At 34.6% G+C, this 26,883-nt stretch overlaps 1 protein-coding gene across 1 annotated transcript; it reads right to left on the bottom strand.

Moving 5' to 3' along the window:
- Window positions 1–485: 485 nt before the first annotated feature.
- Window positions 486–26,825, bottom strand: LOC125653523 (NUAK family SNF1-like kinase 1). The gene is made up of 7 exons (XM_048883089.2): window positions 26,194–26,825; window positions 17,999–18,119; window positions 7,505–7,656; window positions 7,251–7,316; window positions 6,278–6,397; window positions 3,085–3,217; window positions 486–2,963 (listed from the first exon to the last, which is right to left on the bottom strand). The coding sequence occupies exons 1-7, from the start codon at window positions 26,380–26,382 to the stop codon at window positions 2,002–2,004; spliced, it is 1,743 nt and encodes a 580-aa protein (XP_048739046.2). The 5' UTR covers window positions 26,383–26,825; the 3' UTR covers window positions 486–2,001.
- Window positions 26,826–26,883: the final 58 nt, after the last annotated feature.

Here is a 26,883-nt window from a genome sequence, read left to right as displayed (position 1 = left end):
TTATCTCCCCTTGGAAAAGGACAGAGGCCGGAGAAGACATAGAAAATATAAATTTGGATTTGAAAAGCTGAATTATCCCTCCAATTCCAAAGCTTATAATGTCAAATTACAAGAATTGAAATGTTCGAATATATACATGTACTTAAATTCTTACTTAATGTAAAATCATCTCAGAGTTTCTTTCAAGTACATATTAAGTACAAGTTTAATTGGAAAAGGGTGAAGTAAGGTTATGATGAGTAAGAGAGAGAGAGAGAGAGAGAGAGATAAAGAGAAAGATAGAAAATACTGGAGATAAAACTCAATGAACCATGTAGCACTCATTCATATCTCAGCACTAACTGACTCCTCAATAGTACATTTATATTTGTTTCAGAAAATCAACCAACCATATTCATATATAGCAATTTTCTTACGCTTGGTAAGCCCTCAATAGATGTGTAGATCTGTACATTGGGCGATTGATTACAACTCAAACACAGATCCATTATATCACGTTTTTTATTTCGTGTACTTTGGCAAAATAAATAAATTACGCATGATGGAATTTCTTTGGAAATAAATAAATTGGGACGAAGAATGACCAAAAAAAAATGATGGTAAGTACATTCAGCATCACATAAATTAATATTCACACACAATAATTCATAAACAGGTACTCATGAAAACAAATGACATTCGAAAAATAGTATACAAAGCCTTAAACCTGGACAAAGCAGTCTGTCCATCAGCACTATACTCTATCATGTGAAGAAAAACATCTTCCACATAAAACATTCTGCATTGGATTGGTTACATAACAAGCATATTACCATATCTCCATAGGCTTCTGTTAAAAAATCCGAGCTGATCACCATGCCTTTATTTATGACCTCAAGAAATGGATGGGGGTCTAAAGCTATTAGCATGAGAACTTTCTCCTTCCTCTCAGACCAGCTGAGGGGAAGGAGGGGGGAGGGATAAAAATTGAGGTCCCAGACCGACAATTTGATTACATTTCTAAATGCTTCCCATCAACTGAACGAATATCATATCTTTAGAAACTAACATAGGCTACAGGTTTATAATGAGCACCAAACGTCGACAATGCATTTCATGGTACATCTTACTCATTTGATGAGTTGTATATTGTCCACAATACAAAACAATCTTTTTAATTCCCCCATGAGATTGGATGGAACAAGAAAACATGGCCTCTTTTGTCTTCTGACAAGGAAATGCAATACACTGAAAAGATCTGGATACCTAACACCCGCAAATTCAGGGATAAAATTCAGGTAGTTTGGGATAAATTTCAACAGTCCTCTTTGCATATTTGTTTTGTTTTTTTTCTTTCAAGAAAATCCTCAAATCATAAAAACTTACAAAACATACAAACAAAATCTATAAATACGTTAGAATGTTATTAAAAGGATTTTAAAAAAAAGTAAAATGGATTTCTAAGACCAAATAAAGAGGCTAGGACGAGACAAAATCCTCTGGCCGTAGATGCAAACCCCTTAACTATGTATGTACTATAAAGCTTTTTCTCCTAAAAACTCAGGTTTTGAGGGTTAAAAAATAGCACTGTTTCAACCTAATTACAAGATTTTTTTTTACAATGACATACTAATATTTATATGTCTTTCTAGGGACAATTTTCTACACAAGACTAGAAAACAAAGAAAATGAAACACATTTCTCTTGACTGAACTATTTGAAAGAATTAAAAATTCTAGTTATTCTCAAATTTTGTTGGCCTTAACAAAAATGGAAAATTATCAATAAAGTAGGTAGTTTCATAAAAACTATCCAAATCATATTCCATATTTGCCTTTGGCACAAAATTTGTCAAGAATTTAAAATTGCCAACTTTCTCAGAAATTCAATGGTGGCAAAATACATGCATACAAAAAATAAATGCAATGACAAAGTAGAGATCTACAATTATGTTTCACATTTCAACAAAATACCTACAATGAATCTTCTCGATTACGAAAAGCGAAAATACTAAAGAATCACTCAGATATTATTGCAGAGTTTTAAAGCTTGTTGGAGAACAATGGCCGCCTCTTCCTGTGGGAAGAGTGCGGTGTCGTCACCTTCCTGTCGGTTCTCGTCCCGCAAATTATTGACTAGTTCATCCCCGGAGTCTAGTATATCTAACTTGTCTATGTCTGAAAGTTTGTTGTTCGATAAGGAGAGACAACCAGGTAAGTTAAACTGGTACGCATCGTCCCCGCTATCGTACGAAAAGTCCAACATGTCTGCAGAAGAATTGGACCCCACGCTGCAGGCACTCCACCTCTTTTTCTGGTCTGTCTGGCTGGTCTTTTTCAGGATTCCGCGTCGCGGTACCACATTCACGGTGGTGGTGCCCGACTCGACGGTTTCACTCGGAGCATTGTCATACACGAAGTCCGCCGCCGCATTTCTCTTGATAGACGAGCTGGAATCTTGATCATCTAAATCATTCAAAGCATTGTCAATATCACTGAGATTATACGTCATGTCGGAGTTTTCCTTCGAGTCGGAACTGGGACTCTTGGACCCCGTTTCATTCAACACGCATCCACTGTCCCCGCCACTAAATTTTCCCTTGCGTTTCAGAATACTACGAGGTTTTTTATCACCATCTCTTTTATCATTGTCCTGGCCATCAAAAACATGGTTGTTTGGAACTATGGCCTGAAGAGGTTGCTTGGCAACTGACTCTTCATCCCTTGACGAAACTTTTGGTTTTTTCAGGATGCCTTTTAAAGGCTGTACCAGTTTGGTTTGTTCACTTTCCCCATCGCTGTCGGAAGACAGACTTGGGGTCGCTTGTCGGGAGACAGGCTTACACACCTCTGGGAGGGGGTAAACCTCACCACTGGGGGTTTCCCGACATCCCAAGTTCACCCACCAGTGGTTCAAAATGTCTGACATTTTAGCACGCTTTTTGGGATTGACTGTTAACAGATGGCGGATTAAGCCTGCAGCTTCTGTAAATTAAAATAAACAATATCTTGGATTATTCTCAATTTCAAATGAAAATTACATACTAATTTTAAAAGCAAAATTAAAACGGAGAGAATTGAACTTGGCCGTTAATTCGTTTCTAACCTGAAGGCTGGGTAGGCTCATAATAGTCGCCACTGGAGATCTGCTTTCTCAACACGTGGAAATCGGAGCTGTCAAATGGCATGGCTCCATAGACTAATGTATACAGCACAACACCAAGGCTCCAACAATCAACCTAAGTGTGAAAAAAATACAAACATTATTTGATGTTCCAAGAAACTTTTACTTGATATTAAAAGCAATCATTTGTGTGTGAAAAGTTTGGATTCAAAAATAACACAGTCCATCAAAATATTATTTCAGAAGGGCATGAAAATTATGTTTCTTTTTACGTGGCAAGAAATTTTCTTTTTTATTTGGGTGGGTGGGTGGGGGGTTAGTGGAAAGGAGGGCAAAACTTTCAGTATCAATCAGTGTATTTTAAGAATTTTACCCGCATATGCAAGATGTAATAAATTTGTCAGTTAGTTTTGAAAAAAGGGGAGGGGAATTTAAGACTCGTAAACAACTTAATCTAAACATTTTAACAGTTTTAATTGACCTGATCCTGAAATGTTTTCACATCATTTTCATTCTAAATAATCGACAGTGGCATTAGTGGCCCGGGTTACAAATCAATGGCTCAATTATTCTCCGGACACAAACATCATGCCCAGGCACCCTTTGTTTAGGGGAATATTTGTCCCCAATTGCTGGGATCATGCACAAATTTGAGTCACACTATTGACAAATCTACCATGTTTTTGTCAACTCTGTTTTCCAAATCTATTTAGGTCAAGCATTTATCAGTTTTTTGACAAGTCGACAAAACCCTTCCTTTTACAACATACACAAGTCCGGGATCAATGCGGCTATATTTTTTTTTAGCAGTGTTTGCAGAGGATCAACAAATCTTTTTCAAAACTTCATATTTAAGTACAGAGTCAATATTATCTAGATGCGAGACACTGCCATGATAGTCGGAAATAAAAGCTTTATTTTTTTGTGTGTGGCTTGCACTTTCTAACACTCTTTTTTTTCGAGAACTTGGCAACTATGGATTTCAATTACGGTCTTTGACTGCGTAAATGGCCATGTTTGTTCAGAATCATCAACATTGTTTAGTGGCTAAGAACATTCTCACTTTTGATTCCTTTTCTTGTGAACAAAGTTCTGAGTCATAATTGGGGTTCTGCATCTCATTCAATGCTGAAGAAGCCAAGTCATTAATCTGTCGGAGCAGTTTTTTGGAGGGTGATGATAAAACAATTACAATGCTATGTGGCCCATACAATGATTCACTGGCCCTGTTCTTTGTTCTGATGACACAATGCACATTCTCAGGGACATGCATGTGAATGCACACAGCTGCAATGTCAGGCTATACCAGACAACTTAATATATCAGGCCACTTAGCATAAGCATGCATCTGTGGCAAACAACTTTGTAGACGATGAATTTCAAATAAATAAGGATCAGGTACTAAGTCGTGACAGTTGTAAATTTTTTTTAACGAGAACAAAACATAAATCTCACTCCAAAAGCAATTGGTTTTTTATACCCTCCCATTCGGAGAAAATAAGTTAAACTGTTCTCATTTCAAAATAATGTGTCCTACTTTCATCTTTATTTTCTCCAAAAGTACAAATTATGTAAATGTCGATTAATTCATGCTGGAATGAATCATAAACAGATTATATAAGTTCCCTACACATGCTTCTGACCATTTTATTTTTCATTCAGTAGGTCTTGTTGTGACCTAGAAAACAAAACCTTAATCCTGCAATGACCTTCTGAAGACTCCCTGTTTGTTTGTTAAACACCCAGGTCTTTTGTCCAGTCCATTTTTTTTCTCTCTCAAACAGAAAGGAGTTCATAAGATCACGTCAATATGTCAAGGTTCTTAGAGGTTTACAGACCCAAACACAAGACCTCCATGTTTTTATTTTTTAAATAGCTATAGCATTTATGTAGCCATATTGCATTTGGACATTTGAACAGTTAATTAACTTATTTTTGGCAAAATGGCTCCTAGGTATAACAGTCTGATTAAAGACGTAAAATCATAAGGCATTGCAATAATCTCCATTCAAACTTGGATATTGAATTTTATTTTTAATGCGCTCAATTCTTAAAGGGGCATTAGCTGTGAAAGTGATGGCAACCATTTTTTTCCCTCAAATCTTTCATTGACATAGCATTACATATTAATGACTCATAAAAACATTTATTTTGTACAAAAACAAGAGAAACCTAATAAAACTAGTTAGGTAACTGTTTCAGTGTAAAGAAATATATAAGGAAGAATGATTGTCTCGCCAGACAATAATTATCTAATCATCAAAATTACACATTCATGTGCCTGTTTTGAGGTTAAAAAGTGTTTGAAATAATTAAATACTGGTGTTATTACTGAAATACATAACATAGAGCAATTTTCATTGAATTCAATTTTTGGTGATTAAATTACAGATAATGCCCCTTAAAACATACTCAATTTGCAGGGTGATTTATGTAAGAGAAAATTGTTTTTCCACGTTTGTACAGCAATAAAGTGATTTCATCGTGTCAAAATGTGCAATAAATCAGCCTTTTCACATCCAAATGCCCATTAGATTTACTGAGAATCATGCAAATTATGCAAATTTCAAGCCTTTTTTAATTTTTCATTATAAATCAATTCATCAAAATCTATACGTAACCAGTATGTAGATTGAAAAAGAATACAAAAATAGTATTTGAGTCGAGTGATTTTTCTGGGTGACATTAGGGCCAAAAACATAGATCTTAATATTATTAATGAGTCCTGGTTTAATTTGTGATAGAGCTGTCAGCCATGTGACTTTCGTCTAGGGGCGTGTTTAAAACTTTCATGCTCTCTGTCTCCAGCACTTGGCAGATAACAGATAGTCAGGTCACGAAAGGTTGCAAGAAATATGTGAAGAATTCAGGAAATGATAAATTCACTGCCTCCCAAGGTCACAAACTTTGACCTCAAGGTTATCAAACTCTAGCTGTCAAATGAGCAATACCTTTCTGAGTGAAAATTAGGTTTACATCTTTTTTTTTCCGGTTGGAAATTGGTGTAAATTAGGGAAGGAGGTTAATAAAATCTGACGAAGATGTTGGTCTCTATCTCAATATTGTAACTATATATAACATCCTGGAAGGCATGCTCTGAAAGGCCTAGGTGACCTATTCTGGAAGACAAACAGGTTGTTAGTGCAGACACTGGTAAATTTAATCTAGATGTTACCTCTGGTCCATAGTAAGGCTGACCGTTGACAATCTCTGGTGAAGCATAGAGTGGACTACCACAGTAAGTTGACAATAGATTGGTCAAGCTGAAGAAGTTGGATAGGCCAAAGTCTGCAATCTGAAACAAAATAGGTCACACTTAGATCATGTACATAAAGGTGCCTAAGAATTGGCCACAATTCGCTCTTCAACCACCGAGGTCAACCGACCTATGTATATACAAGACTGACATTTCTTCTAATGTCTGCCTAAAGAGCTGTTACACGGGGAATTCTACACCCTTTGTTCCTTTTATCAATCCTTGTGTAACAAATAATAGCTGCAATCATGGGTTTAAAATTTCAAGGTTACATATTTAAATCAAACAAACTACCAATTTTGTTCTGTATTTCGATCTACTGAAAAGTTGCACTCTTAACAATTCCAAAAGTCAATCTATCGGATTCTGAACTTATTCATTCCCTGATTTTCAAACTCAGCAAATTAAAACTTCTCTTCACCATTTAGATCTTGTCATTATTACCAACTCAAGATTGTAAGGATAAGATGAATTATTAGAAATGTTAGAGGAAATAAAGAGTCTAAAAGCTTGTTCCATTGAATCCTATCAAAGGAATGAACACAACCGTTCTCTGAATTACATCACTCACTCACACGACACACAGCCAATGACATAAGAGTAATTAGATTTATTTGATATTATGTCAAGGATTTGCTGGAGAGAGTTTTAATATTTGGCATGCCGACATCGTCTTGTAATATCAAAGATTAAGGCTTGACCTTCTACTCATGTCTGAGTCGATCAGCTGGAAATCACATGAAATCAAATTTCACTGATCGTGCAAAATATAATTTCAAAACAGGTTTATTCAAAGGGTCGTCTACATCTTGAGAAGTAAAACACAGGTATTGCTTTGTTGAATCTTGCTGAGTGTTAATATTACGTTTTTTGATTATGACCTTGAGCTCACCTTGACATTTCCATTTTCATCCAGTACAATGTTTTCCAGCTTCAGATCTCGATGGACTACTCCATTCTAGAAAGCAAGAAAGAAAAAAATATTTTGACTTTTTCTTGGTGTTTTTCATCATCTAGAATTCTTTTTTGAAAAGTTATCAAAATAAGCTGATTTTACTATGAATAATTCATAAATTAAGAGGGTGTTGAACTTCAGTTATACTTTGTGAATGAAAATCAGAAATTGAAAAAATAAAATCTAGTTACCAGATGACAGTAATTGACGGCAGCCACAATCTGTCGGAAGATCCGCCGCGCGTCTTTCTCCGTCAGTTTGCCGCGTTTGTTGATATACTCGTATAGCTCGCCCTCAGTAGCACAGTCCAGAACCAGGATGATGCGATCTTTGTTCTCAAACACTAGACAGAAAAACATTCAATTATCAATAACGGTGCAAGGTTAATTTGATCCTGAGTTGTTAAAACATAACCATTTTTCTTGAAATTACAATTGACTTTGGGTTGAACAATATCTTAAGTTAAGTAGATAATTTGTACTTAAAAACTCATCTTCTGGGTTACAAGTTTCATAAACAAGATGTGATTCTGAAACACTGATAACCCCACACGGTCAAACTCCAAGATCAAGGTCATGAGGTCAAACATTTAAGATAACAAAAGAAAAGTCTTATCACATGGAATCACAAAAGTTTTATCACCATCCAACCAAAAGTCAGGTCAGAGGTTAAAGTTTTTGTGGACCAGACAGATGGACAGGTTACATGGGGCGTAAAAGATAAACCGACTTGGCAATGCACAATCATATTAAATATTAATGTCAAAATAAGAAACAACAAAACATGCAGATAAAGAAATATGATAAATTTTCAGTCAAATACTAAATCTATGTGAATAATAATACTTATCATGTAAATTACATAGATATTACACACAATGTGGCACGGAATTGATTGGTACTTTAAAAAGATAAAAACAACAAAAAAAGCGAATGGTAATACGTGATTGAATGCGTTTCTCGGTAATGGTGTGATACTAACAGTACGAGGGTGTTACAAGACACTTCCTGTTCATTTGCATGCTTAATGTACATTTCTAGCAAACTCGATGCACGATTTTGGAAAAAAAAGAGTTGATTAATTCACATCCTTTTTGGGAAATACCATCTCCATCAAGTGAATTCTATTGAAACAAATAGGCGGAAGTGGTCATATCTCTCTCACATTCTACCACAGACAAAGAAAATAGGAACTTTTTATTAAGTACATTTCTTGGTGTACCTAAATCCCTTTTAACTTCCATTTTTGTTGATAAATCTATAAATCTGGGCATTGCAGGGCTGATTTTTATGTTTATGATTTCGTGATAGTGATCGATTGTACAACCTGCCATTACTTAGACTGACATCATCAAACATGGTTTCGTTTTAGAGGTGTCTATTATGGTAATGTTGTGGTTTTTTCACTCCATTAGGAACATGTATCGACCTGTACTTTTTATAAAGGTGTCAAAAAGAACATTATAGAACGAAGTAATGACTGTAGATATATATATTATATGTTAAGTTACGAGAACATTAACATAGAATGTCAAAAGTGCCAAACTTTATTGAAATATTATAATGCAGTTCACTATTCTAAGAATAAGAAATACTTTCGAATGACATGAATTTTATTTAGGCCTTGTTTAAACTACACATCTCTGACCTGTTACATCTATATTCAAAATGTACTTGATGTATTCTTTCTTGGAGAGAGAGAAGTTTCATTTCATCTGTTACACACACTTTATATATCTTATTTTCATGGAGAGGAAACTTTAGTTCTACCACATATTGATTTTACTGTGTTTTGATTGGGATTATTCAAGTTAACTTCAAAAGAAAAAAGAATCCAATTGAAATGCTGCTCATTTAACTGGGAAACAAATTCCAAGCCGGTACCATTCTCTCTCCCGAGAGAAGTAAACACCACTCGTGGACCCCCGACAAAGCCGCAAACAAGGGGCCTAAAACCCGAGCTTTAATTAAGAGCAAACAGGATCCCCAGGCTTTGTCTCTGGGCGAACCTCGGATTCTCCGAAAAATCCAAAATCAAACACTCGACGAGAGTGAACAAGTATCAGACGGAGATCAAACATGGTCTAAACTATCAATTATAAAATAACTTTGTATGTTAGTTGATGCTTATAATCATTAGTTTATTTAGCCTGACTCGCTCCAGCTGTGACAGTCCACAGATCTCAAGCAAAGCTGCTTAATCTACACACATCAAATAGTCAAATTAGTATCCAAAACTTCTCACACACAGAAAATCCCCCTCTTTCTTTTCCATTCAAATGATCAGTATCTAGCTGATATTAATTTCACAATTTACTTTTGACAATTTTCTTCTAATCAAAAAAGAATACGTCATAAATAAAATGTCTGGAATGCGAGGAATGTAATCAATTAATTGCGTTGATTGTGGAGAACTTAAAGTGCACACCTGCCAGAAATAGCTCTTCTAATCAATAGCCCAGTCTCAGACACAGCTCTTTATGACCAGCAACCATGTATTATGACATACGGGAGCACAGTACAAACAGAGGCTATACCCTGCGAAACAGACGGGAAATCTTCAGGATCTGACTTCAAATGATCGATTTCATTATGTCTTGCAGAAACTTGATAAGGACTTTGACAGATTACACTTTAAAAGTTTGGATTATTTCCTCCCGATTTAATGGCGAGATATCAAAGAATGGTATTTGTTTGTCATACGATGCAGCACAGATTTCAGCCCCGATATCCGAATCAAACAATTTTTCACATGGATGCCATTTTTTTCAAAAGCTTGTTAAATCTGTAAACATTATTTAAAAGTTAAGATAAAAATCATGGACATCTTTTCACAAAAACAATGACGCAATGTACTTTTCATGGTTAAATGCTGCACTTCAGCTGTAATTAAAATTGCTATGAATTGAAATTAAAGCTGACTTTTTTTTTACATAAAAATAAAGGATCATGCAATGCTGTAGGTAAATTATAAGACCTGGTATGTTAACATCATGTTATAGTGCTGACACGTCAAGTCAATCAACTCTCTTGTAACTGTGGGATATTGTAGCTCTCAAACACCTGAAGAACGTCTGCTGACACCATGGGCCGGGTACCAGGTTATTACAAACAGGGTTAATGATCACCCTTGACAATTTATACTGAGGAAGATGAAATGCTAGAAAACACATTCTTAAAATTCTTGGCAACTTTTTTTATAAGTGCATGAAACTCTAAAGAAAAACGGGAACACCTTCCTTCAGAAATTGCATTTGTCCATTCTAAGGCTGCAGTACGTGTTAAAAACTGAATGTCAAATATGTGCAGCTGATGAGTTACCAACAAATTAGTACTTCTTGAGAAGCTAAATCAGATTCTATTTTACCTTTTATACATTGAAGGATTAGATTTTGCTTCACTGGAATTTCTCCAAAAGTAGAGCTGTGAGAAAGGACAGCTAGGTTAAAAGGGAGGGGGAGGGAGGCATGGAGGAAAGGGAGGGGGGAGGGAGACATGGAGGAAAGGGGGAGGGAGGCATGGAGGAAATGGGGGAGGCGTGGGAGGAGAGGGAAAAAGAAGGGAAGAGGGGAGAGAAGGGAAAAGGGGTAGGGAGAGGGTAGAGAAGAGAAAAGGGGTAGGGAGAGGGTAGAGAAGGAAATAGAGACGGGGAGAGGAAAAAAGGGGAGAGAATAAAAAGGAGAAAGAGTTAGAGGAGGATTGTGAAAAAGCTGTGTGAACCCCCTTTCCACCTTCCACCAAGTAGCTAAATCCTTCTTTACTTCCCAATAAGGACAAGTTAAAATCCTATCTGGCAGGTCCTCCTCCTTTCATAGTTTTTCTATTGAACATTAATCTATGTTTAGTTCAGGCCGGCCCACATATATTATGTTCTGGTATGTACATACATCTTTTCCCATATATATATTTATTTATTCCTTGTGTGCATATGTTGTTAACAGAAGAATCAGAGATCATAAAGTGGTCCTAAGTCTGTCACACTAGAGAGTCAGCCAGCCAAAAATACACATTTTATTACAAATGGACAGCAGGATAGAGACAGCCAACAACGTGAGGACGGCTCTCTATAACCTCGGACTGACCACATCCACCTCGTACCCTACAACACGGGGCACCCTAGTGTCTACTACGACATCCGGAATTCCCCACTCATCTTACAGAAATATATGCATCATGCTCATAATTCACATTATTGGGATGCTTATGAAATTCATTCATTAAAAATAATAGTATACTGGCCAAATGTTTTTCTTTTCATTACTGGAGTCCGACATGAGCAATATATTCAATATTCCCAGGGACCCTGAGCACCTGCAACACCACACTGGCGACTTCATGCTGGACAATGATCTCCGTCTCCATCCCCCGGGGGTACAGTCAGGTGATCAGACAATCAGCTGGTTTTTTTAAGAAACAAATCATGAATGTATCTGTGTTTGTGTCAGGGGAAGTATACCTGGTTTTGGTTGGGGGCGTTGATGTTCTACCTGTTGGAATGTGCTGATGCATTGTGGTATTTCCCATTCGAGCCAAATCAAATTTTGTCAGTCAATATTGGTTTTCAGTATGTAAATGAATTTAAAAATCAAATTCTTGTACATATAATTCCTATACAATATGTGCAATATATTAAAACTTTTTTTCCCTAAAAATCCCATTAGATTTTCATAAACATTTATAACAGCTCTAATTTTCATTGCAGCTGCTTTTTAAAATTATATAATGCATTAATTCTTTACCTCACAATAGTCTTTTGAATATATACTAAATAGAAATAAAAATCTGCTCGTGTAATTCAATTTCTATAGAGCATGCAGATACCTGTAGCCTGCCTATCACTCATCAAATGTTTAAGTCACTTTTTTTCTAAAATTAAAAACTGTTTGTATAACTAAGCATTGGGTAAAATTCAACGCTCTGTAAGGTATTCAATGCATCAAAATGTATGATAAAATTCACATGGATATTGGGTTGTGACCACACATTTTTTATCAATAATTTTTGGGATCCGAGTAAAATGCCCACTTAAACGTACTGCTAATGAAACAAGAAGTTGGTACTATAATAGATTAAATCTAATGCTCCTCCTAGGACAGTTTCAGGGTGTCAGGTTTGGAATGGGGCTTGACACTTTCCACAGAATTTTTTTTTTTACATAGCACACAGGGGCATCTTATCCGCTCTGTTCTCTATCACACATATATAAATACACAAGGGAAGAATCGAAAGTAGCACACGATTTGTAAACAAAGTCATAAAACACCTTACTTGAAAAAAGTTACACAAATCCTCGTTTGCACTAATGCAAATGATGTCCTAGAACTTATCCAGACTCAAATATTCCAAATATTCCCAATGTAAATAGTTTTTATCCACATAAAATCCCAGCTTGCTGCACAGTTTTGAACTCTTAGGCCAAGAAAAGATAACTCTACTTCAGACGACAACTTCCGGTATTTGGAATCTATATTTGAGTAGCATAAAATCAAGGATCAATAAAGTAAAGAGGCGTTAATTTGTAAATCAGTGTCTGAAAAGAAATATTGTAATATAATAGGCAATTATACAATAGATTTTCCTTTAACTTTGAATTACAAAAAATAAATGAATAAATTAAAAAAAAAAAAAAACAAATAAGAAAAAGAAACAACAACCAAATATGAGAAAGGAACTTGACTTTATATTACAAAAGAAAAGCAGATTTTAGAAATGTATAACATGTCTTCAAAAATTATGAAAATAAATCATCTGTCCTCAACTGTAATCTGTTCCTGTCTGGTGCTATTTTAACCCCCCCCCCCCCTTCACACAAAATAAAGAGTTTTTGAGTTAGGTAATTTTCCTTTTTGAAGGTAAGAAAAAATAGGTAATCTGTCTCTGATCATCGTGGAAATGAAGAATTTGCCCTTTAACGGCATGAGAATAAATGAATAATCTAACTTTAAAAATTGTCAGCCCCCCCCCCCCATTCCACCCCCCCCCCCGAATTAAATGGTATTATACCCTTATATGGTTAGTATGAATATATAATAACTGGGTCATTCATTTAATTACCATAACATGTGAGAAACAGATGAGCAATTAAAATAATTTTCCTTCACATTGAATAAAACAATTCAAATATGGACAAGAACTTGAAATGAATATATGTATATATATATATATATAATCCAGAAATAAGTATAGAAAAATATATAGGCCTACAAGTTAGTAGCATAATAAAAATATCACAAAGCCGACTGAGCATACTTGTCTAGTTTCAGGAGTTACATATAAGTATTCAATTTCAAAACAATATATTCTTATTATATATAAATTTTATATAAATGAATATATTGAAATTTATACAAATTAAAGAAACTAGTATTTTTATTTATTTATTTTGTATTATTATTATTATTACTTTTTTTTTTTTTTTTTTTTTTATTGTAATATAAAGTCAAATTCTTTTCTTATATTTTATCCCCCCCTCCCCCCCCCCCTTTTTTTAAAAATTAAACCCGACTGTTTACCAACAATTGTGCAATGAATTACGCTAATTGAATTACAATAAAAGTATGTCAACTCCATGCTTACAATAAGATAGATATTTTTTTTTTTCAAAAATTGATAAATATAACCAAAAACCGGAAGTTGTCGTCTGAAGTAGAGTTATCTTTTCTTGGCCTAAGAGTTCAAAACTGTGCAGCAAGCTGGGATTTTATGTGAATAAAAACTATTTACATTGGGAATATTTGGAATATTTGAGTCTGGATAAGTTCTAGGACATCATTTGCATTAGTGCAAACGAGGATTTGTGTAACTTTTTTCAAGTAAGGTGTTTTATGACTTTGTTTACAAATCGTGTGCTACTTTCGATTCTTCCCTTGTGTATTTATATATGTGTGATAGAGAACAGAGCGGATAAGATGCCCCTGTGCATAGCAGTCAGTAAATACAGGGGTGGCACCACATAGCAGCACCACCATATGACAGTGACACAGGCAATCAGGCTTCCGACCCCATTACTAATATAGCAGGTGCCTTTTCTTTGTTGTATAGAACCTACAATGCAAATTCTGTAATGTGTCGAAATTTCTCCATATTTGGTCAAGTTATGCCACAGACACATATTATAGCTAGCAATTTATCATGTCTATCAGGGCCGGTCATTGTCTGAGTTTTTTTGGCAGTGACCACTGATTGCTCATTGACCAGATGATTCCGGTTTTCTGGTTGACTTAGTGACTGAAAAACATTTGTCGGGGCTATAATGCTGGGTTTCACTTAATGTCTAGAATTTAAAAGAAAGTCATCATTGATTTCACTTCAACTACACAGCTTTGAACCATAGTAATGCAGTGGTTTTTCTTCTCTTTACATATAAAATTTGCAGGTTCAAGTAGACAATTGCTTTTTGGCCTGTTTCCCAATCTTGTCAGCAATTATATACATGTACATGTATATACAAATATATATATATATGAAATTGCTTATTCATCAATATAAATATTGATTAAGCTAAACTACAAACATAACTTTTTTGCCCCCGTTTTTAGATACTTATGCCTAGTATGTTTCTTTTAAGAACATGCAAAACTTTTCAGTGCACAGACATCTTTACTAAACCTAAAACAAGACCTTGGATTGTAGATCTAAAGTTAAAATAGTACTTCACAGTTGATAAGACTTTTTGAAAAACCTTCAAGTATGTTTTTTAATCCCCTGAGGTTTGAGATTAGGTACAATTTAATGTAAACAAGCGTCAAACACATCACTCTATGTATACATATCAAAGTTTTGAAAAATAACTTGGCCTCTGGTGATTATGAGGTAAAGAAAAAAAATCGTTAACAAAAGAAATCTTAGGTTACGATCATAAAAACAGCTGTGGAGTAGATTAAAAAGTACGGATTACTAAATCTAAATGTGGACCGGCAAGTCAAGGTGAATTATAAGACTATTCTGTTTTTAACTATGAAGGGCCTATATATTACAACACAACAGATAGAATGGTGTTTAATTGCTTCTTTAAAAGTTTTGACAAATGTGCTTTTTTAAAAACAATTTCTGAATATATCCTAATTATCACCAAAAACACTCCAGACCCCCCCCCCCCCCCCCCCCCCCCGACCCCCCCTCCAATAAAAATCACCCCAACTATTATGATTTTACATTGTTAGCATTCATCATCATATATATATACCCACTGAAATATGCAAATGCCATTAAATATATGATTACTGCTGAAGCAATGCACTTTCTAAGGACAATGATTTTAACATTTTCCAGTAATGCATTTCTTTTTTCAGGAAGTCCAGAGACTAATCATGTTTTCTTTTCTTTTCCTAGGAGGGGGGAGGGTACCATTTAGTACCAGTTACCCACAAATCTGATACATGGGGATTAAAAAACAAAAGAGATAACTATCTTTAAAATGCCCGGCATAATGTAGGGCTTACAGAGACCTTGGTCACAATGTTCCGTAGAACTTGTCAGCATGCTCTTTATCTAGCCCCCCAATCAATTTCAAGATCAAAACACCGCTCAACACGCAATCCATCGGTGACCTTTTGTCATTTTCCAGGACTTCGGTATTTTGGGGTCAACAGCGAAGTGTACTTTTACTTCTTTGATAAAAATTCAAATTCATGGATTTCTTCGTCATCAATCATATTAGATTTTCCTGGTGAACTCCATCACATATAACAAAAGCAGGTCACAGAAAAGAAATGTTTCACATCAAATGACATTTGTACCTATTGGTGATGAATCACTTCTCGAATTCATGAATGAAATCAAACATTTCAGCAATGACTTTATAACTTCTAGAGCCATTATGCCATTAGCATTCTCTCCACATCAATTTAATATGACTCACACTATACCATGTACTGCGGGATGTATATACAACCTGTATGCTGGTATTGACGTATGATGATCCCCCCCCCCCCCCCAATGAATGGATTTCACCAACTATACATATGACATAAAACCACATTATGTCATTCTGCTGAATGGGTCTAATTTAAATTTCCTGTAATAATTCTATTAGTATAAAACTGTGATAGTGTTTAGTGGTACAAATGTTTAATATCAAGTAACTCAAGCCAAAAAAAAAAAAAACATGTTTAGTAAGTATTTCCTACAAAAACGATATTCCACATCCTTCTAAAACTTTGATCAAGAACTAACGTAAATCAACCTCTTGAAACATGTGAAATTGTAGCTCTTAAGTTTTAATCAATTCCTTCCCTTTTCCTGCACTTGTCACTCGATGCATAACTTTAAATGCAATATTCTCGACACTTAACACATATTTTTCCTGTACAAAATCTAAATTGGTGGCCATACCAAAAAAAAAAAAAAGAAATCAAAATCAAAATTTGACTTGAATAGTGACTAAATGTGTGGTCCTGGAAATACAATTCTAGTTCCTGGTCACGTTGGTTAGATATGTAATAAAAATGGATTGATTGATGCAGCAATCTAGTCCCCGCTCCATTTACTTTAACAAGTAATGTTTCAAAATTAAAAGAGATTCGGCTTGACAATTACGTCACCAATTCACCTAGACTGACAGTTAAGTCACCTATTCGCCTCGCCATTGCTGACGCCTTTGGGAATATCCCAGGATGCGACCACATCATGATCTCTTCATCGCCCTGGGCTAATATTCTGCGGTTCTGTCATGGCTAATTTTAAGCACTATGCAATATGGAACTTCCTTGGTCTGTGCGCACGACTTCATCGTATTAATAAGATGCAGGAATGCAGACAGATATGGCCATATATTAGCATTACATGAGAAACTGTCGTAAATTTTTGTATACCTTAAGTTTACAATGTGTTTAGACAACATAGTCACATGTACTAAATTTTTATATATAATAGTTCAATTTGATTTAACCTCATATTCATATTGAAAGGAATAAATGTAAGACATAAAAAAATTTAATCTTCAAAATAAAATTTTGCTGACTGTTCATCTTTTCCTATTTTTTTTTTTTTTTTTGGAGCTGGTCGATGACAATTCAAATTCACAAGTGAAAGCTATCCATCAAGTTTATCAATGAAATCAAAAATGTCTCTGTGAAATTGAAACTCCTCATTTAAACCCTTGCGAGCCATATCAACTCCTCCTCTTGGACATAAAGCAGTTTTATTACATATTGTCATACAATATATCTGATAAACACTGAAAAGACTTTGATGCATAGCAATTCAAACTGTCAAACCATTGTGCCCAAACATGGAAACCCAATGCCCGCATACTAAATGTATTCTATAATGGCACGAATCATTTTTCAACTGATTGAAAAATTGCATGCATTGAAGTTCTTTGATAAACTATCTGTATATATACATAATAAAATTATGGCCTTCTACCATTCCACGCATTCCAAAGTAATCTAATTTTGATTAAATATAGTATATGTTTCCTACATGCAAGGTCTTCTAACCTGTATATGTAATATACAGCAAACTGCCACACATTTTATGCTGACTCAAGATTATCACAATATTTACCATGTCTTGGTGTGTGTGTGTGTATATATATATATATAATGAAAGTAGATGATTTGAAGTTCGTATTCCTTGCATGTGTTAATTTTCTCCTGTCTTTTGGTGATTTGTAGTGATCATGCAATAAGACAAGAGCTGATGTCATTGTTTGTGATGTCATAAATGAGTGTATAATCTTACCTTCGCGGACGTAAATGATGTTGGGATGGTTGAGTTTTGACATGATTTTGATCTCTCTTCGAATGCGGTTGATTTCTGTTTCATCATTAATCTTCTGCTTTCTAATGTACTTTATTGCAACCTACAAAATATAGCAGAGAAATAAATACAGATATCATACATAATTGAAACACTAGTATAACTCAAAATGAAAATCATATGTTACATTAAATAAACGAAAAACTTCTGAAATGTCCATTCTGCTCATGTTTTAAACAGACTAAAATTGGTGAACTTGAGGTTCAGGTGAGAGTTTGAATTAACAACAAAATTTGATGCCTGATGCTTGCTTTCAATGATAATGCTTTTAACAGTGGAGAAAGGAATGTGTGCAATTTATTTTATCACAGTATACACACTGGACCTGGGGGTCCAAGTGTAACCGACCAATAATCTTATTATCACTTAAGTCAACAGGAACTTCTTCTGTCCATAACTCACACTTTGACTACGAATTTTTTCCTTTAATTTACAAATAAACAATTTTTTCACACCTGGGTATAAAACCAGTTCAAAAATTCAACACCTTTCTATTTTGCCACGTGCAGGGGTCCTTGCGATGTCTCCAACTGGTTATCTGCAAACGACAACTGACCCCCAAAGAGCTGGTTTAATTGATTCTGGTTTGTAATATGTTTGTCTACACTATATTTACTAGAAGTCATGAGACTGGACTATGCTTTAAATGCGACCAAACATTCTTTTCAATCCCTCTTTCAACAAGTCCGAAGCACACATCCTAGTTCTTTGATTGTGGAATCTGCTTGTAGACCTACATTTCACTCGTTGACCCTTAATTAATTTGTTATGTTCAACAACCCTTTGGCAACACAGGGTTTTTTTTCAGGGTGTCTTTAAAAAGAGAGTGAGAAAGTTGTAACAAGCCAAAGAGATTTCATTACATTGGTGCCAAAACTGAGATAAGATTACAAGCTGAGCAGTAGATAAAAGTCTATTACAGAGTGCTGTCTCTCTCTCTCTCTCTCTCTCTCTCTCTCTCTCTCTCTCTCTGTGTGACTTTGTAAAGCCACAACTTCCATGCTCAAAACTAAACACTAGATCAAATATATGTTTTGCAGACATGTTTTCATCATTAAGTTACAACTTTCATTGCAGGGATGAAAGATTTGCTGCTGAACTGTCATTTACTTGTCCTTCAGTGGTTGACTGGGTTATGAAATGGCTAAAAATCAAAGAGTCCCCGAAATATATGTTTGGATATATCAAAATATCATGTCTCTTATACTTAAGATAGTAATTTTGTAGGTCATTTTTATCCTAATATCCCCAATTGCTAAGGAGTGAAGATGTTGCGATTGAAAAACTCATGAAAATTCAAAATCCAAGTAAAGATAGCCTGTGGTCAACTAATATCTTCACGACTGGCGGGAAATACGGCGTTTTAATACTATAATTAACAGTAAAGAAGTTCATTTGCTTTCATTAAAATATCATATCACACAAGTTTTACAACTTTTGAAAATTTAAATTAAACTATAATCAGCATGGCAATTGTCTCATCAAATATTTCATAACATACTGGCAGTAGTAGCTCACTGTAAACTAGATACCTAATATTCCTTTTAAATTTTTTCCCTTGAAATATGAAACTGTTACAATTATCAAAATGCATTTGAAATAGTAAATCTTCACCCCTTTAAAAAGAATCACACAGCCTTTAACTCTTTTGTTCTTACAGTGTTTTGCTTAAATTTTTAAAAAATAACCTACTCCATGTTCTATTTTGTTGTACAATGTTGGAGCACTGCATCTAAGACCCAGTTACGCCTACCACAAAAATCTTAAACACCAAAAAAAACCAATGGCATTTCAAATCAATATTAATGATCAAAATTCCATGAGATTTTTTTACCACAGGTATTTGATAGCATGTCTACTTCAAAAAGATTTTCTTCACACCATTTTTAAAGTCTGAACATTTAGTGGGCACATTTCTTTAATAATGTTATCTGAAGTCATGAGTCAAAAATCAAGATATATGGATACTCCGATTGTCGGATATTAATTCACCAATGACTACTTACAGTGGGATGACATCATAGTCGGGCTTTTTGGAGTTTCACATTTTTCATTAGTGACCTGAACCAGAAGAACTTTTCTGCAAAATCTTACATGGGGTTATGAAGACATTTTAAATAGATATATATATATATAAAAACTTCCATTAAAATGTTCTTCATTTCACATTAATAAGGAATATGGTGCCCTCGTGCTTTGGAAGAAGAATGGCCTTGAAAGAATTTTATCTCAATATCTAAAAACACTACCTTATCAAGTCTATAGACATTTGTCCCAGACATTATTATATCAAATATGGAATTTCAAATGCTTTGGGTAAATACACTGAATTAACGCAATAGACCTTTTCTGGTCCAAACAAAATTTAAACTGCTACAACACAGCGTTATGAAATTTGTAGATTTACCTGTGTAAGTAAACATAATAAAGGAGATGTTTTGTCCGGTGTCGCTCGTGGTTTGTTTCAGTTTTATGAATATTTTGTTTCTTGTGGTTTAAAAAGATTGCAAGCAAAGATAAATGCTATTTTCAAAAAAAATATTAGTCTGCTGACTAATTACTTTAAAACTTCAAGACAGTGTTTAATTGTTCAAAGGATCTTGATATAATTTTTAATGCATGAATTACTAATGCCCTAAACATTTCACACCTGAAGTTTAAAAAAGATTTGTTTTGTGTCATGGAGATAGTATGGAATGAAGAGCTGGGACAACAATGGCTAAAACCTCAAATATTTACCATGGTCGCAATCTCACCAAAAAAATCAACTGTACACACAAAAACACTCGGATTTCCTCCCACCTTAAACCCCCTAAATCCTACCCCCAAGGACAGGAAGGAGTTAATATGGCTTGTGTTCAACAATTTCTATTTATCATAAAACTAATATTCTTTTTTTAAACTTCAAAAGGTAAAAATGAGAAATTTGTGGTCACATTTCAAATCATTTAAGACTTCAAAACATTTAAAAATGTTTAAATTCCACCCCCAAAAAAAAGTTCAAGAAGAGTGATTTAGTGAATTTAATTTCCTTTTTTTTTTTTTTTTTTTTTTTTTTCATGCAATAGCTATAAAGATTTAACATGTTATTTAAACATTCAACAAACTTGTGTTGCTATGTGAGTCACTGGAGATTGCACTACTTCTTTATTCATTTTTTACAGCGTACTTCATATAAGGCTGTGTAAGTGAGGAATAAGACTATTGATGGGACAATACCCTCAAGACACCCTAACCCAATTAATGCTTCTTTTGAAACGGTATTTGTGTCTGAGTCCTGGTAACATCTCTCTCATAAATTTTCCTCCATAAAACTGAAATTATTGCTGCACTTTTTGTCGAACCAAGGCCTTGTAATTGTCTATAAGCCCAATATCTCTTTTCTGTGGCCACAACCAGGTGTGAAAACCAAGCTCAGAAAGTCATCCGAAAAAAATACAGAAAATAATTGTTTCTTTACACATCATTACATAAGTCGTGAATAAAACGTCAATGTTCTCAATGGAGCAAAAAAAAACGGCAGGTGCCAAATTCGTGAAGTCTGCATGCACACAATGAAATAACTGTGCATGGTAATTGAAATGTTACAAAGAAATGGAATTATAGTTCTTTATAATAGAAGAAACTTCCATCATGTTTATATACATGGTTAATTTCAATAAACTGTCCACAGAAAGTTCAGAACTTCAATCTGTTTATTTCAGTTTGAAACTCTTTTCTCTCTGAGAGAGACGTATTAGTACGATACCTATTTTGGTATTGACCTGGATAAAGTAAATTAAAATCCCCAGGACTGCCCCCTGCCAATGTCCTGCCTTTGTGGTCAATACACTGCAACCACAAAGTTTTTGATAGTCTGAATAACAATGGATTTCAAAGTACTTTTCTCCAAAGCTTTCTGCATTTGGGGCATTCTGGTCAAAGGAAAAAAAAATCATACGATAAGAAACTAAAAGCCGATTTCCACAATGAACATGCCTTACGTCTGCTATGAAAATAAGCCCCCCCCCCCCTCCCCCCACATCAGCATGATGGACAAATAAGTTGTCACCAATTGACCCCAGCATGTATTGGCAAAAGTTGAGTGTATACACTCTATTAGGTAATTTCCTTACTGTCAAAACAGATTTAATTCATATGTGAAAACCAGATTATAATAAAATGGAGGTGAACAGACAACAGTCTAAAGATTAGACCTTGTATAAAATGCCATGAATCCTTTGACAAAAGGAAATAAAAGAAGAATTTTAACCATACAATTCTCGCTGTTGGTCAATAATGCTCTTGAGACAATCGCATAAGATGCACATAAGATTTATGTTCGGCGGTGGTCAAGCAGTGCAGTTTCTTAGGATTGTTTAAGTAAAGGTTTTCTCAACAGGGTTGTCATGTCACCAAGGACAAAAACAATAAATTCATTGTCATACAATACACAGGCCTTGTCGTAGTGCTATGTTTTTATTAGCATTAATTAATTAATAATTATGATTGTCATTATGATTACTACGTAAACATTATCTTTATTCATATTGAGGGCAAAAACTTTTTATCAGGTGTTTACATCTTCCACAGTAGCCATCGTAATTTGGTTACTAAGTACAGGGCTAATTAAACACATCGTCAGACTTCATTGTCTCAAAATTCAACTCCAAACTGATGACATCATGCACTTACTTTTGCAACGACCTAAAGATATATATTTACTTTGCACTAATATTGAATTTCTAAAACAAAAATCTAATCTCATTTCGATCTTGTCCTTGTGTTACAAGACACTTAGAAAGTTGTCATATACAAACACTCCGAGCACTGTCTCCAAAATCAATAGCGCGTTTTTCGGTGGGTTTTCTATTACTACAAAGAATTTCCACTGACTGTTAACTTCCTATAAAGATTTATTTGAAATCAATTCTGGATTATTTTGTCTGAAAATTGTATGTTATCTTCCAAGTGAACATTACATAATATTTCTATGAATAAAGGTGGTTTGGGGTTCATGATAACTAAAGAGAACACAGATTTTTGAACAGATCAAAGATTCCAAGGTATTTGGGATTTTTGTTTCCGATGTGTATATCTTATATATGTTGTTTGAATCAAAACATGGCCGGGTAAATTGGAGTAGATAGCCACAACAAAGAACTACTATCAGCGCTATCTGATAATCGTCTGATCACATCATATACATCACCTCTACCAACATATTAAGGGCGCATCACCTTGAACAATGGAATTGATTTTACCAGGTAGTTGTTGGACAATAAAAGATACAAATAAAGACCTGCATTAGACCAATATGCTGTGCAATGTTAAAAGAATTTATATTGTCTACGGCTCATGATGGTCGTTCAATGTCCCTAACGAATGATAAATAATATCCACAAGGAAATCAATAAACCCTCTAATGGATATTTATCACAAAACACAATCAATCCACTAAATATCACAAGCGTTGTAATAAAATGCTGAGAGTGGAGTGATGATCCTCGGAAGTATCGTGGTATTCCCCTTCAGATAAGCGTTATTGCCCTTCAAGTATTATTACCCTTTCTTGTTTCGTCTCCACCACACTGTATATTTTCAATTTGCTTCAATAAGACTTACAGATTCTATAATATTATATGACATGAGGTCAATTCTTTCAAAATATCTATGTCCTCTCCAATATATAAAGATATGTAAAATTCCTTAACCTCATTACTGACCTTGGGTGAGGGTAATGTTACATCGAAAAGGTCACAATAAAACCTAGATGTTAAGAAAGAGCTTCTAATATTTCAACAATGCAAAGGTTAAAAGCTTCAAAGTGAGAAAGAGGACTCTTTTTGTGAAAGATTTCATATCTGTATCATGGATATTGAAACTGAGTGAAATCAGTAAATAGTTATCTATAAAATATGATAATTAAGATTGCAAGGGGAAAAAAACATTCTGAGTGAAGGAGATTTATCAAAACAACTTTTTCATGCAATTAAGCCTAAAATAGTTAAATTAAACAACCATATATTGTGTGTAATTAAACAATGTCCTTTAGTAAGGTATTGTACACAAATCTTTCCATCAAACGGAAAGTCGGCAAACATCAACTGTTTGTTTACCTATAACTATAAGTTACTTATTCATAGACCTTACTAGGAACTTGTAAAACTATGTGAAGTTGTGTATGTTTTTTATTTTTCTGTCAGCTGACAAATATGATGATGTACAGCAATAAACAGCAGTGAACCTGGCTTGTCAAGTGACAAAAACTGTTGTCTATGGCACACTGCAGGTGACTGTTTCCTATTTAGACACAAAAAACCGGCAAATTTACAGGCAGTGTATGGCTGTCTGTCCCAATGATGTATGTGGAAAAAAATCTGGGGGAGGGGGATAAATTTTGAAGCAGGTGGTGTTGTCGGGAAGGCAGGTGTCGCATGCTATAGAGTTTACTGCCTTTTATAATTAAAGAAAAGAAAATTCTGGTTCAATCTTCATCTTAGTTTACTTTCATTTCTTCTAATGTTCAGATTTTTATTAATAATTAAAAACATTTGTGGTTAAATTACTTTATTACGTATATTAGCCTAAAGTCATCATTTTCTCAATATACATAACACTTCCTGCAATCACCTTATATAATATGTCTTGTCAGCATAATTCTATTTTTCCAAGTCAATATATACCCAATACAACAGCTGTATCTGACATGTCAAACCTGTAATTATCATTTAACACCACACCTGAGTTATCTGTCCCATTGCAACAATATATATTTTTCTATCTATTGTGTTTATATGTTTGTTTTTTCTTTGCAAAGTTCAAAGATCCACAATGGATTATTGCTATGCTGCAGTGTGCATATTAGATTGATCGATAATAAAACTGGGTTTTACCCAATGTCAATTGATATGCACCATGGCCTGCAGACTGGCATCTCAGGAATGCATTATCTTTTTTAAAAGGAATTTATTTTTGTATTGGATCTAATTTTAACAAGAAATTCTATGTCTATTAACCTCAGCTCTCTCATGTGATGAAATAATCCACAGTAGTTCTCTCAACTCAGAGGGAAAGTTGAGTAATCTTTCTGAAAATTATTCAGGATTAATTACTTACATATATCCTATTAGCAAAAATATTTATTTATTTATTTATTCCAAAGCCCAGGTGGTTGCCAGAAACTTTTGGGAGATAATCAACAGTTCACATAAAAGATGTCAATTTATTTTGAATTTCTTGGCATCAAATCATGTTTACCATTACAAAATTTTAACAGCAAAATAAAACAAGAGAAAGGTTCACTTTCCAATCAAGATTAATGTCATTAGATATGCACAAAGCACCGCTTAATTTGTATCTGACACTCAAAATTCACCATGCCTGGCATCAAGCTTCAAAATTTTCTGGGTATTTGTTGTTGAACAGGAGGACAATTTCTTTCAAGACTGTCAACAATTTTTTTTTTAACCTGCATATGACTTAGTCCTAATCGCTGTGTTTCTGCTATTCCAACTGACCCTATATTATAACTGTATCCTAGAAATTTGTTTAACAACAAGAGATCAATGAAGAAATATTTTTTCCAAAGTTGACACTTGTATTTTGTTACATAGGCAACTTATATCAAAGCATATTTTAAAAGTTGCATCAACCATGAAGAATGAGCCCCACGTGTTAAATGTGTCGATATATCTTGATTGTGATCAAATTCTTTGAATGTATTAATTTATTTCCTACCAACCTACCTTAATTTTGACTTGGATGTTACGGAAACACAACAATTATTATATTTTTGGCCTTAAATGAACTCACTTCATAATACTGTCCCCAGATGCAATGGCAATAAAATCAAAGGAAAAGTAATAATAAAATCAAAAAGGAAACATCTTTCTCTACATAAATTTGTCCCAGGGCACTCTTTTTCTTTAAGTTTCATTGAAGACAATTGTTGTTATTATTAATTTACTAACTATCAGACAGACGTGAATACAAACCAGTAGTCCTGATTCAAAGTAATAAAGCATGAAAATAACCCAGGGTGTAATCCTTCATAACATGTATCATCAACGATACCACTCCAGCCTTCAGGACTACTGATATGTGATGAAACAAAGATACAGAAATAATTCACTTACCAGGTCCCCTGTGTTTCTCTCTCGTGCCAACTTCACTTTACCATACGTGCCCTCCCCCAGAGTTTTCAGCAGCTCGAAGCGACTCTTCAGGTTGTGACGGTTGGAGTGAAGGAGGGGCTTCTGACCCTCCCCAGAATTGCCCCCTTCTGAACCCATATCCACGTCCACCTCACACATCCGTGCTGGCATCGCAGCTCCTCCGGCACACCATTCACTCTCTGTCAGAGACTATCGATTAACATTCAAATAATGAAAATCCATTTACATCTGCACCAGATCAGTTTCGACAGCAAATCAATGATTAAAAACTGATGACATGTTCCAAGACGTCTGCCATCACTGATGTCCCGTGTATTGTTATATCGTGGTCTGGCCTCTCCGAATACAGACGACCAAATACTGACGAGTAACCCAGTCACTCGTTAAAGCACACGACAGAGCTAAGATTAACTAACGAGACCGACGGAGGCGGAGTTTAAATGAACATAATGACTCAGTTAGCGTCTGTCAAATCGTCTCGTCACGCTTCTTTTGTTTCGGGCACCTGTACCTTACTTTCGGTTTGTATTATATTCATCCGCCGTAACACTCCATAATTTTTACTATGAGATTTAGAGAAACTTGATTAGAATACCATGAAGATACGTCTCCCATATTCTATCAAATTTTTGTAAACAATTTTTTAAAACT

Source organism: Ostrea edulis, chromosome 7 (assembly GCF_947568905.1).
Source record: "Ostrea edulis chromosome 7, xbOstEdul1.1, whole genome shotgun sequence".
Classification (NCBI taxonomy): domain Eukaryota; kingdom Metazoa; phylum Mollusca; class Bivalvia; order Ostreida; family Ostreidae; genus Ostrea; species Ostrea edulis.
Note: the sequence above shows the minus strand (reverse complement) of the source record. Positions and strands in the feature narration are given on the sequence as shown.

Excerpts from the sequence above, each read along its gene's own strand:
- LOC125653523 (XM_048883089.2), bottom strand. The coding sequence starts at position 26,382 with ATGCCAGCACGGATGTGTGAGGTGGACGTGGATATGGGTTCAGAAGGG. Across the intron at positions 18,120-26,193 it reads AGAGAAACACAGGGGACCTG|GTTGCAATAAAGTACATTAG; the intron begins GTAAGTGAATTA and ends TATATTTTGTAG. Across the intron at positions 6,398-7,250 it reads ATGAAAATGGAAATGTCAAG|ATTGCAGACTTTGGCCTATC; the intron begins GTGAGCTCAAGG and ends ATTTTGTTTCAG.